The sequence below is a fragment of the Moschus berezovskii genome, chromosome 8 (assembly GCF_049115385.1).
Source record: "Moschus berezovskii isolate FMDL1 chromosome 8, NW_MosBer_1.0, whole genome shotgun sequence".
Lineage (NCBI taxonomy): Eukaryota > Metazoa > Chordata > Mammalia > Artiodactyla > Moschidae > Moschus > Moschus berezovskii.
In genome coordinates, this window is record NC_142467.1 from 39,761,021 (window position 1) to 39,774,461 (window position 13,441).

General features: G+C 46.0%; 1 protein-coding gene across 1 annotated transcript in view; it reads right to left on the bottom strand.

Moving 5' to 3' along the window:
• Positions 1-694: 694 nt before the first annotated feature.
• The window catches only part of ADRA1B (adrenoceptor alpha 1B), a 60,835-nt gene continuing 48,088 nt past the window's right edge, over positions 695-13,441 (bottom strand). Inside the window, exon 2 of the mRNA XM_055429816.2 lies at positions 695-1,293. Coding sequence (XP_055285791.2) covers positions 695-1,293 — 599 coding nt within the window. The remainder of the gene's footprint in view (positions 1,294-13,441) is intronic.

A 13,441-nucleotide genomic window follows, 5' to 3' on the forward strand; every position in this document is an offset into this window, starting at 1 on the left:
GCCCAGGGTTAGATTAGTGCAGCCCTTAAAGGCAGGAATAGCAAAGGCACAAACCCGGGCCGAGCCGGGGCCAGCACAACCATTACCCATAGGGTCGGCAGGAGGCGCATACCTGAACGCGAAGGTAAGGGAAAGTCAAGAGCCTACCTGCCACCGCATTCACAAACCACTCAAAGCCGCACAGGAGAAATGACCTTTAATGTCCGACTTCTGTTTCCAACCCCGCCAAAGTGACACCCTTCAGGGAAGTACAGGAGGGGCTTGAGAGGTAAGAAATCAGGAGACAGACAGCGCCCCGGCGCCTCCTGGGCGCACGCACACTCGCTCTGCGCCCCCCGCGGGCGGCCCCACACACGCACACACGCAGTACACGCACATCGCACAGACACACGCACGTGACCCCACAGTTAAATACATGTACAGAGGGACTCGTTTAGATATATACAGAGAGAGAGACGGAAATCCCGGCTGGCGTCGGGTCCCCCAGGCTCTCAGCATGCTCGGCCCAGCTCTCCGCGCTGTACCTGGCACCCATGCCCCTGCCAGAAAAGCAGCTGCCCCTCTTCCCGCCCCCCACCCCCCGTTTCCCGGCGGGGCCCCGAGTCTACCGGGCGCCGACACTCCCCTCCCCCTCCGCCCGCCCTCCCCCCACGATGATGGGCTCCCCAGGGAAAGGAAGCGGTGCGCGGGGACCCTAAAACTGCCCGGGCGCCAGGGGCATGTTGCTTTTGAAGCCGGGCTGCCCGTTGGCCACGTCGGCTGCGGCCTCGTGGCCGGCATCCCCGTCAGTCCCGGGGCTCTCGGGCTCGGCAAGGAGCTTGAAGGTGAAGAGCGGACCGGAGTCGTGGCGGCCGCGGCGGCCCGGGGGCTCGGGCGCGGGTAGGCTCAGGAGGGCGCCGGGCGCCTTCCACTCCGGGAAGGCGCACAGCTCGACGGGCGGCGGCGCGCCGCGGCCCAGGTAGCCGGGGCTCGGCGAGGCCGAGGGCAGGGTCCGCTGGCTGCCGCTCAGGCAGCTGCCGCTGTCGTCCAGCGAGTCCTTGCGCGACTGCGAGCGCTCCAGCGAGCCGCCGCGCGTCCACGGCCGGTAGGTGTAGCCGCAGCCGCCCAGGCGCCGACGGCGGCGGCGGCGGCGGCGGCCGCGGCACTGGCACCCGAGGATGCGCACGAAGGCGCGCTTGAACTCCTTGCTGGAGCACGGGTAGATGATGGGGTTGAGGCAGCTGTTGAAGTAGCCCAGCCAGAAGACCACCTTGAACACGGCGTCGGGGGCCTTCAGGGTGGAGAACAGGGAGCCTGCAGGGGGAAGGGGTCGGGTGGGCACGGGCAGAAAGACAAACAATCGGTGAGCAGTCAGACCCTCTCTTCCACGTGATTTGCCCACAGACTTCTAACCGGTGGTATTCCTGTCTCCTGCCTCCTTTGCCCAGGCCAGTTCCTCTGCCTGGAATACTGCCTTTCCATCTCAAAACACACGACTCCTACATGCTTTTTAAGTGTAACCTTCATCTCTTCACCTTCGCCCATAACATCTTTCCCAATTTAGCTAAACAGGATTCAAACAACTGTATCTATAACGTTCTTAGGATAGCGCTTACCACTTTCTTCGTGAATGATAATAATAATCATACACAGCTCTTGTACAGCTGTTGGAACGGCACCGTGTTGGTTCTTCACCTACTATTTTATCCTTCACAGAATGCCATGAAGTATTTCCATGGGAAATATGAGATGTATCAAAGACCTAAAGGTGAAGGATAAGGAGTGCGTCAAGACTGTATATTGTCACCCTGCTTATTTAACTTATATGCAGAGTACATCATGAGGAACTCTGGGCTGGAAGAAGCACAGGCTGGAATCAAGATTGCTGGGAGAAATATCAATAACCTCAGATATGCAGATGACACTACCCTTATGGCAGAAAGTGAAGAGGAGCTAAAAAGCCTCTTGATGAAAGTGAAAGAGGAGAGTGAAAAGGTTGGCTTGAAGCTCAACATTCAGAAAACAAAGATCATGGCATCTGGTCCCATCACTTCATGGGAAATAGATGGGGAAACAGTGGAAACAGTGTCAGACTTTATTTTTTTGGGCTCCAAAATCACTGCAGATGCTGAGTGCAGCCATGAAATTAAAAGACGCTTGCTCCTTGGAAGGAAAATTATGACCAGCCTAGATAGCATATTAAAAAGCAGAGACATTACTTTGCCAACCAAGGTCCGTCTAGTCAAGGCTATGGTTTTTCCCGTGGTCATGTATGGATGTGAGAGTTGGACTGTGAAGAAAGCTGATCGCCGAAGAATTGATGCTTTTGAACTGTGGTGCTGGAGAAGACTCTTGAGAGTCCCTTGTACCGCCAGGAGATCCAACCAGTCCATTCTAAAGGGGATCAATCCTGGGTGTTCATTGGAAGGACTGACGCTAAAGCTGAAACTGCAGTACTTTGGCCACCTCATGTGACGAGTTGACTCACTGGAAAAAACTCTTTTGCTGGGAGGGATTGGGGGAGGGAGGAGAAGGGGACGACAGAGAATGAGATGGATGGATGGCATCACCAACTCGATGAACATGAGTTTGAGTGAACTCCAGGAGTTGGTGATGGACAGGGAGGCCTGGTGTGCTGTGATTCATGGGGTCGCAGAGTCGGACACAACTGAGCAACTGAACTGAACTGAACTGAAACCTTTATAAGGTCAAAGAAGACAAGGTGAACGACAGTCTTACCGATGGAGAGGTGAAGAACAACGACTTAACACTTCAAAAAGATAAACTGTGGGGCAAGAGTAGGAGAAGATATTTCCAATGTCTTCAGACTGTCAAGGGATTGGTATTTAGAGTATATTAGGACTCCTGAAAGTAAAAAAAAAGACAGCATTCCCAGTAGAAACGTGGGCAAAGTAAAGGAACAGGCAATTTACAAAATAGAAAACTTTAGGGCTAATGAGCATATGCCAAGGTGCTCAAAATATTAGGCCGTCAAATAAAGTGAGAGCCACAAAATGAGAGAACATATCTGTTGCATTGGCAAAAATTAGAAAGCTCGACAGTTCCAAGTGTAGGCAGGGGTGTGGAAACATGGGGAGTCTCCTGCTGGTGGCAGACACAGGCTGTGAAGACCTGATCCTATTAAGCATACAGATACCTCCTGACCCAGCAATTTTGCTCCAGGGCAGGGATCTGAAAGAATGTTCACACAGGTCATCAGGGGTCATGTGTGACTATGCTCAGGGTGACGGTATTTATGGTGTTTATGGTGACAGAGTTGGAAAACACCTCGGTGCCCCTCACTGGGAATTATGGAAAAGTAGAGTTTGGAACTGGAGAAGGCAATGGCACCCCACTCCAGTACTCTTGCCTAGAAAATCCCATGGATGGAGGAGCCTGGTGGGCTGCGGTCCGTGGGGTCGCTAAGGGTCGGACACGACTGAGCGACTTCACTTTCACTTTTCACTTTCACACATTGGAGAAGGAAATGGCAACCCACTCCAGTGTTCTTGCCTGGAGAATCCCAGGGACGGGGGAGCCTGGTGGGCTGCAGTCCATGGGGTCGCTAAGAGTTGGACACGACTGGGCGACTTTACTTTCACTTTTCACTTTCATGCATTGGAGAAGGAAATGACAACCCACTCCAGTGTTCTTGCCTGGAGAATCCCAGGGACGGGGGAGCCTGGTGGGCTGCCATCTGTGGGGTCGCACAGAGTCGGACAGGACTGAAGCGACTTAGCAGCTGCAGCAGAGTTTGGAACATGCATAGCAGAGCAATTACGCAGTACCTAAAAGTTCAAATAGCAGTATGGAAAGATCTCAAATAGCTTCTTCTTTGTAAAAAAAAAAAAAAAGTAGGAAACAGAATGAGCTTTATAACATAATATCTTTTAAGTAACACACCAAACAACCAAACACATTTGCAAAAACACTTTAAAGTTAAAAAATACATATCAAATGCAAAATGGGTGTCTAAGGGTGAGGCAGAGGGAAAGGGGAATAGGGGATAGGAATAAAAGGAAAGAAATCAATACAATAAGAGAGATGCCAGACTTAGACCTACGATGATGGGGTGCTGATAACTGAGAAACATGACTGACTCATGCATCTGAATTGAGGTCCAAAAGCATTTAATGCAAAATTAAGTTAAAAACTATTTCCATTTTAAATGCAAGGCTACTGAGACTTGGAGAGGTTAAATGACTTGCCCTGGGCCACATAGCATGTTTGTAATATAGCTGGGATTTAAACTCAATTCTGTTTGAATATGAAACATTTTTGTTTGTTTGTTTTGAATGCTATTAATTTCCCTTTGTGGAAAAATGAGAAGCTATTACAAGCAAAAAGAAAAGAAAAAATATTTTAAAAGCACAAATAAACCCACAATGCAGAGATATCACATTTTGGTACATAAACTTTCAGATTTTTTTCCTGTTGTATATACTACACACGTAAATACATATGTAAATGTTTGCATATGTACATGTAAATGTTGTATATATATACATATGTAAATGAATATATATTTGTTGTATATACATATGTAAATTTTAAAAAAATGCCATTATATTTCACAGAACATTCTGTAACTTCAAACCATGTCCCTAAGCCAGCCACTCCACCTGTAGCACAGTGACTTTTGTATTCCTGTCTAACCTCCTCTGTTACACTGTGAGCTTCCTAAGAGCCTGATCTTTGGGATCACTTTTGAATCCATCTGAAGGAAAAGCGTGAGTGGGAGAAATCTTAGCAAATCTCGAAATCCAACTTCCTCACTTGATCCACGGAGACACCGAGACCCAGAAAGTGGCTGAAGATCCCACAGTTGTTGCACAGATGCCATAAGAATCCCTATTTTGTATTGCATTTGTGTTTTCCCCCTGCAGCACTTGACCTTCTTGACTACTGAGCTCTGGCTTGTTACAGGGAGCCTCCTGATTCTCTGCTTCGCGATGGAGGGATGGTAGCTGGCCAGGGTTCCTGCTGCAGGGTTAAGTCAGAGAGGGATTAAACTTGGAAAGAGGGTTATCCATACTTGTTGCGGGTGCGCCAAGCTGCTTCAGTCGTGACTGACTCTCTGTGAGCCTATGGACTGTGACTCACCAGGCTCCTCTGTCCATACGATTCTCCAGGCAAGAACACAAGAGTGGTTTGCCATGCTATCCTCCAGGGTATCGTCCCCGACCCAGGGATCAAACCCGCGTCTGCTACCTCTCCTACATTGGCAGGCGGGTTCTTTACCACTACTGCCATCTAGCGTTAACTGTAAGTATGCTGACTTCTCAACTCTGGGTTAGGGCTAGGTGAGGCCAATTAGGGCGCCACCTCGTGGTCTGATTCGTGATGAGGTCTGCACCGTTGGGTTTTTGTCTCACTGTTGGCATCACCGACTGGATGGATGTGAGATTGCGCAAGCTCCGAGAGTTGGTGATGGACAGGGAAGCCTGGCATGCTGCAGTCCATGGGGTCGCAAAGAGTTGAACACGACTGAGCGACTGAACTGACTGTCCAAGATTATCCTTTGGATAGAAGGCTCCAGTGGAAATGCAAATATGACGTGTGAACACCTGGTATCCATGATGGGGCGAGTTGTTTCTGCCCATGTGGATGGTCTTGTTTCTGTCACAGAGTCTGAAGGGAATAGTTAAAATGGTCTTGACAAAAATGGGAAACTGGAGAATAAATCTGGAAAGTGGAGAGAGGGAGCTAACACTTGGAAACCTTGGGCATTACTCTGCAGGGTAAATGCTGGTGAGCACATGCACAGGTAGGCACACCATCCATGAGGTCATGTTAAGGCGTGGGATTCAGCTGGGGGGCCCAGACAATTGTGGCAAAGGTGGGGAGGGCCCAGAGCAGGAGAGCATCCTTGCTGAAGATAGACTTGTAACCGCTTGCCAACTCTGTTGAAGATGGGAGTAATATGGCCTAAAGTGGGTGCATCCTGAAGGACCAGCTTTTAAAGGATACACAAATTACAATAATACTAATAGCTAATATTCATCAGAACCATCAGTTACATTGTGTGTGCTTTATGCACATCCTGCATTAAACCCTTTACACCATTCACCTGTTTAATGATCACAATAATTTCTAGATGAAGGGACTATAGATGGTCCCATATTATGAATCAGGACACCAGCATATGAATGATAGCTTTTTACATTTTTATACATTCATTCTTTCACTTGTTCATGTATTCATTCCACAAATATGGAGCTCTGCTAAAGTGCCAGGCATGAGGCCAACCTGTGGGGATACAACTAGGGGTGTTTCTGCCCTGCGGCAGCCCACGGGCTTGTGAGGAGGCAGTTCCTTGCACCGGAGCACACACAGCATTATGACAGAGGCGTAAATGCCACTCTCTCCTGTGCCTTGAGGCGTTCCTTCCGAGGCTCTTCTCCACCTGCATCACACTGAAAGCACCTTGTTAGGGATGAAGATGGGCTGGGAGTTTATTTTTTCACAAAGCACTCTCCAAGGACCAGAGGGCTGAGATGTGCTCAGGAAAGGGAAGGGGGATGATGTTGATTTTCTCATGGCATTCACTTATAGCCACAGTTTGAGCTTGGGCTCCCTGAGATGCCTGTTCCTCTGAGAAGAAGGTCATTCTTTGCCTTTAGCCAATTTAGGCAATGTGGCCTGGTGACTTGAGCTCAGAGTTTGGGATCACAGAGGCCTGCTTTTGCATCCCCTTTTTTGGAGTATTGGCTGTTTGACTTTTGAAAAGTTAATTGGCTCTCTCAGGCTAAATTTTCTTATCCATAAATTGGGGATAACATCTGCTTCATAGGATTATTCTGAATACATGAAAATATCCATATTAAAATACTTAATATGGGGTCTTGCACCTTGAAAATTGATAAATGGTGGCCATTTTCTAAATATACTTTATATCCTGGCCCATTCATTGCCATCCTCCAGGACCTCTGCTGATTAAACCTACCTGACTCAGAGTGACTCCTTTATTCTGTACCCCTCAGAACATATACAATCAGATCTTATTCTGTTATTTTATTGTTTGTCTGTTAATGTTGCTGAGCCATCCCAGGGATGGCTAAGTCCTTGTTTACCACCCAGACTGTAAACTCCTTCTGGGCAGAAACCATATCTTTATTTCTTTTCCATTCCAGGAAAAGAATATTTTTATTACATTTTATTAATATTTTATATTTTTATTATAAAAGTGACACAATGGAGAATGAATAGGGGGAGCACAGAGAATTTTTAGGGCAGTGAAATTTTTGGTATAATACTATATTGGTGGATATATGTCATTATACATTTGTCCAAACCCATAAACTGCACAACATTAAGATTGATCCCTAATGTAAACTGTGGACTTCGGGTGATTATGTGTCAATATAGGTTCACCACAGTACCTTCCTGTCAATTTGGACATGAACCTAGAACTGCTCTAAGAATTTAAGATAGTTACAAAAACCTCCTATCCTTAAAAAGAGGGTTTCCCTGGTGGTTCAGATGGTAAAGAATCTGCCGGCAATGCAGGAGACCCAGGTTTGATTCCTGGGTCAGGAAGATCCCCTAGAGAAGGGAATGGTAACCCACTCCATTGCCTGGGAAATCCCATGGACAGAGGAGCCTGGCGGGCTATAGTCCAGGGGCCGCAAAGAATCGGACACGACTAAGCAACTAACACACAAAACACACATCTTCACAAAGCTAAAAATAGAGTTTCCATATGATTCAGCAATCCTTAATGAAATCCAAAGATGAAAACTATCATTCAAAAAGATACCTGCACCCCAATGTTCACAGCAGCACTGTTTACAATAGTCAAGACATGGAAGCAACTCAAGTGTCCATCATGAGATGAATGGATGAAGAAAATGTGGTGGGCGCACATGCACGTGGATTCACACACACACACACACACACACACACAGAGGAATATTACTCAGTCATTAAAAAAATGAAATGTCGCCATTTGCAGCAACATGGATGGACCTAGAGATGATCATATTAAGTGAAATAAGCGAAAAAGAGAAAGACAAACACCATATGGTGTCACTTATATGTGGAATCTAAAATATGACACAAATGGGACTCCCTTGGTGATACAGTGGTTAAGACTCTGCACTGTCAATGCAGGGGGCTCGGGTCTGATCCCAGGTCAGGTAGTTGGATCCCACGTGCTGCAACTAAAGCACCTGCATGCCACAAGTAAGACCCAGAGCAGTCAAATAAAAAAATAACACGTGAGCTTATTTACAAAACAGAAACAGACTCACAGACATAGAAAACAAACTTATGGTTACTAAATGGGAAGCAGGGGAGGGATACATTGGGAGTAGGGGACTTACAGATCCACACTACCATGTATAAAATAAACAAGGATTTACTGTATAGCACAGGGAACTATATTCAATAGATTGTAATAAGCTATAATGTAACGGAATTGAAACAAATATATATAAACAAATCACCTTGTTGTATACCTGAAAGTAACAAATATTATAAATTACCTAAACTTCTACTAAAAAAACATGTCACATTAAAAAAGTGACACCTGCTAAATTACACACTACAAAAAAATCTATATAATATAGAGTGAAAATCCTTTCTCAAGCAGATAGGACCAGAGTTAACAGTTCTGTTTTTATCCTTTCAGATGGATTTTTAAAAAGGGGTCATACACATACCTTTCCCCAAATTTATTTCTTCACTTAGAATATATAAAAGACATTTCCTCATGTCACAACATTACATCCTGCTGTCTGGATATCTACTAGTTCACTTAACTCTTTCCTGATAGTGGTCAAATAGGTGATTTTCAATTTGGGGCTATTACAAACTGCAGTGAGGAAAAGCCTCGTGCATCTTGTGTTTTTGCACACTTGAGTATTTCTGCAGGGTAACATTCTTCAGGAGGAATCACTGGGTAGGTTCCACATTTAAGTCCTGACAGCTAGCCAAACCGCCTTCTGACTGGCTGTATCAATTTACTGTCCCATTGACTGTGTAATAAGTGTGATATTTTCCCTACATCTCCACAACTTTGTGGTGTGGTCAGTTTTTAATCCTCGTGGATCTGGGAGCTGAATAATGTCCTTGCCTGCCCTCTTGTTCCATTTGCAGTCTCCTTTATTTCGTTCTCCAGCAGACCAGAATGACTCTCTCACCTTGAGCAAGCCCTAAGTGACTTCTGACAGGGACTGCCCTTTCCTCATTAGATTGTGACTCTTGGGATGAATCCTGCTTCTCTCACCAGGCCCGTGACCTTGGGCAAGCTTCATACTATCCCCAAGCTTCTTTAGTTTCCTCATCTGTAAAATGGGTCTCATAAGAGTATCACCTTCCCTGGGTTGTTTTGAGGATTAAACAAGATATACATGTAAAGCTCTTATTAGCATGCTGGGTACCAGGTTCCTGCCACCTAAATCAACTCTGCATTAATGCTAATTAATTAAATGATAATTATTCCTATAAACCACTCATTGGGCTAGAAATCTAATTACAGGAAATCGATGTTTGTTAACTTGATGTATCATTTTGGGTCAGTTGCTTTCCCTTTCTGGGCCTCAGTTTCCCTCCTGTAAAAATGTATTTATTTTACTGAAATAGGGTTGATGGACAATATTATGTTAGTTTCAGGTTCAGTACCTAATAATTTGACGTAGTTTCCCTCCTTTAGTTGAGTGGTTTGATCCAAGTCCTGTCCAGCTGTATCATTCACAGTCTCTATGAGGCCAGCGCTAGGAGACCTGCCCATCCCTGCTTCTCCAGACCCACCACAGAGGGGCAGTGCGGGTCAGGGACTGGACTGCCACGCGCCTCACATTCCACACATATTTCGGCCCCTTCCTTCCTTTCTCTCCTGCCAGCAGCACAGTAGCCATCGGGATTAGGGGCTCTGTTTGCAACACCAGTATGCCCTGGTGGGAGCCAAGAGCCCTCATTAATTTGGGAAGGTGCCAAGCCTCCTCAGGCATGAAAGCATGTTGGTGACAGGAATCCTTTTTTCTCTGGGCATAAAACCAGACCTTTGGGTGCCAGTGAAGATGCCAAGGGGCTTCCCTGATGGCTCAGTGGATAAAGAATCTGCCTGCAATGCAGGAGACACAGGAGACGTAGGTTCCAGCCCTGGGTCATTTGGAAGAGCCCCTAGAGAAGCAAAGGGCAATCCCCTCCAGTATTCTTTCTTGGAAAAGCCCTTGGGCAGAGGAACTGGCAGGCTATAATCCATGGGGTCGCAAAGAGTCAGCCTCAACTGAGCAACGAGCACGAAGATGCTAAAAGAGGGAGCAAATATCAATGGGAAATGTAGGTTCCTGGAAGCCTGCTCTCTCTGCTGGAAACAAGGCCAGTGTCTGCTCTTTGCCAGGGTTACCAACTCTCAGTGCATGTCCTTGAGGCTGGCTCCACATCTCCGGCCCATGAAATGTTCCCATGTGCTTTTGCCCTGCGTATTAGCATCATGGCTTGGCAGAACTGGGAAACCTTCTTCCTGAAGGGAAGGTCAGTTAGGGTGAGTGACTTGTACAAGGTCACTTGGCTGGTGAATGGCCGTACGAGAGCCAGAACCTGTTCAAATGTCCTTCACTTGATCCAAAAAAAACCATTTATCGAGACAGTGGAGCTCAGTGATTAAGGACCTGTTCAGCTAACACAGGCAGGTGCACCTGGGTTCAAGTGCTGACCCTGACTTCTTAGCTGAGTGATTGAGCTCTGTTTCTCGGAAAACAGGAATGGTGATAATTCTTTTCTGAGTGGATGAGTTGAGCTTAGGCTTGGTAAGTGCTTGGCATGTTGAAAGTACTCAGTAAGTACAGCTATTCGACGGCTGCAAACACAACTACCGTTACTACTGCCAGTGCTGCTGTTGCTGCTACCAAGGTGAAGGAAAGGGAGAAGATGAGCTCTCCTGTGCAGAGCAGGTGTCAGGACTCTCGCCCTGCTGCTCTTACCCGTTCAGGCCCAGGGGTAGGGCTCCAGGTGGTTCTGGAACTTGGTGAAACTGTATGTGACATTCATGCAATTTTCTGGGGGAGAATCCATAGCCATCATGGGCTTGATGGGGTCAGCAACCCTCAAAGGTTTAAGCCTCACCCATCTCTGGTCTAGAGCTTCCTAAGCATCAGTCACTCCACTCCTTGGACCACCCATTACCTAATGCTTTTCTCTAAATCAACTCACTTTTGGTATATAAAATTTTTTTTAAAAGAAAGCTTTTTATTACTGTTTAAAAACCTGCATTTTTGCTATAAACTGAATGCAATGGCAGAGCAAAAGAAGATGAAGACAAAACATTATTAGTAGCTCTGGATGGCTCCATAGTGTCGTGTGTCTGAGCCTCCTCTCTTTTTCAAAGAGGGAGATTAGCTTGGGTTGAGGGGTGTTGAAGACTTTCTGGACTTAAACTGAGGGGCATTCATTCCTCTTTGAGGACCTGAAGGATTGAAAGAGAAGTGAACAGGGAATATTTCCTCACTAGAGAATCCAGCCCTTGGCACATAATAGTGCTGCTGCTGCTAAGTCACTTCAGTCATGTCCGACTCTGTGTGACCCCATAGACGGAAGCCCACCAGGCTCCCCCGTCCCTGGGATTCTCCAGGCAAGAACACTGGAGTGGGTTGCCATTTCCTTCTCCAATGTGTGAAAGTGAAAAGTGAAAGTGAAGTCGCTCAGCGACCCCATGGATTACAGCCCACCAGGCTCCTCCATCCATGGGATTTTCTAGGCAATAGTACTGGAGGCTAGGCTTGCCATTGCCTTCTCCGCATAATAGTGCTAAATAAATATTTGTTCACTGATTGACTGACTGAATATGTGATTCAATTTTTTGGTGCCATCTCTGGCTTGCATTTCAAGCTATCTTGCACATCACTCAGATCTGTAGTCATTTTGAGCAGCACTGTGGGCCCAGCTTTGGGAAACCACCTGAAGGAGCCCCATGGCTCCATTAGGATGCCTCTTGCTAGTCTCTTACTGAGGTTTTTTAAACAGATCAAATGAGAAAACACCTCTGAAAGGGCTTGGAGGGGTTGAAAGCTTCACATCTGAGTGGGGCAAGTAAGAGGCAGAACTTGAGAGGAAAGGGATAAAGCAGCAAGCAGATGGTGCAGTGAGCCCACTCATATCACCCTGCTGAAGGGTGACTTAGAGGGATGGTGAAGTACAAGGATCTAAAAGCTAAAGTGAAGCAGGATCAGCACAAGGAGAAGCACTTCTTGGCTGGACCATGGTCTGGGTGGGTCATCCTTAAGGTGCTACTCAACGAATCTGAACAGTGAATCCCCACTCTTCAAAACCACAAGGTTTGTTTGTGGAATAGTAGCTACTATGAAGATCCCCTGGGGAAGCAAATGGCAACCCACTCCAGCATTCTGTATGGGAAATCCCAGGGACAGAGGAGCCTGACGGGCTACAGTCCATGGGGTTGGACAAAGGAGTTGGACATGACAGAGTGACTAAACAACAACAACAAATCCTGTGTCAGTCACTGGCCAAATGCCTAACCATCTTTTTTTTTTTTTAAATAGACTTTATTTTTTTAAAATTTTTATTTAATAAATGGTACAAAGCACAATGCCAAAAACATTAACAGTTAAAATTTCACCAAATGAAAAAAATACTATAGAATACACAGTTGCAAAAAGCTGCATTAAGTTATTTTACAACTGCCTCAAGCTGAAAAAAGAAAAAAAACCCAATGCCATACCTAAGTTATTCCTCTCTCAAAATAATGCCATTTATATACACCCTTTTTTTACTTCAACCAGCTCTGTTCCTGACAGCTCAGCCTGACTGCACCCTGCATGGCTCTAGGGGGCGCCATTCTGCCCGCTTGGACTCCTTGGTGTCTGGGGGTCCAACGTAACGGCACTCACTGGAGGCCACGACTATTACACTTGAGGGAACGGAATAGCTCCAAGTCACAGAGCTAATGGGGGCAGAGTTTGAATATGAATCCAGGATGCCCTTACAGAGGCTGTTAATCACTTCCAATACAATTCATGGGAAAACAAAATACACATGTTGATGTGTATTAAGGGCTGGAAAAATAGACATGAAAGGAGACATCAACTGTGTTTATCCTTCCGTGTTGAAATTATGGGTGAATTTTTATTTTCTGGGCTTTTTGGTGTTTTCCAACATTTTCTGCATAAACATGAATTACTTTTGTAATTGGGAAAAATCCAATGAATATTATTTAAAAGACAAAAAAATGAACCAAAAGATACTTTTTTAATGTTCTATTTAAATATAATCCACATGACAGTTCTATGAGCAAAGTGGGATTATCCGTACTTTTCAGATGAAGAAACAGAGCTAGAACTAGAAGGCAGCACTTGTTCAAGGCTCTCTACAGATAAGGGGGGAGGGGGGTTGAAATGAGACCTTCTGTTGTTAAGCCCAGCAGCCTCCTCTGTTAGTTCCTGATGTGTCTGTGGTCCCCTGATGTACCTTATTCTCTTACTACTGACCCTGTAATATTCCT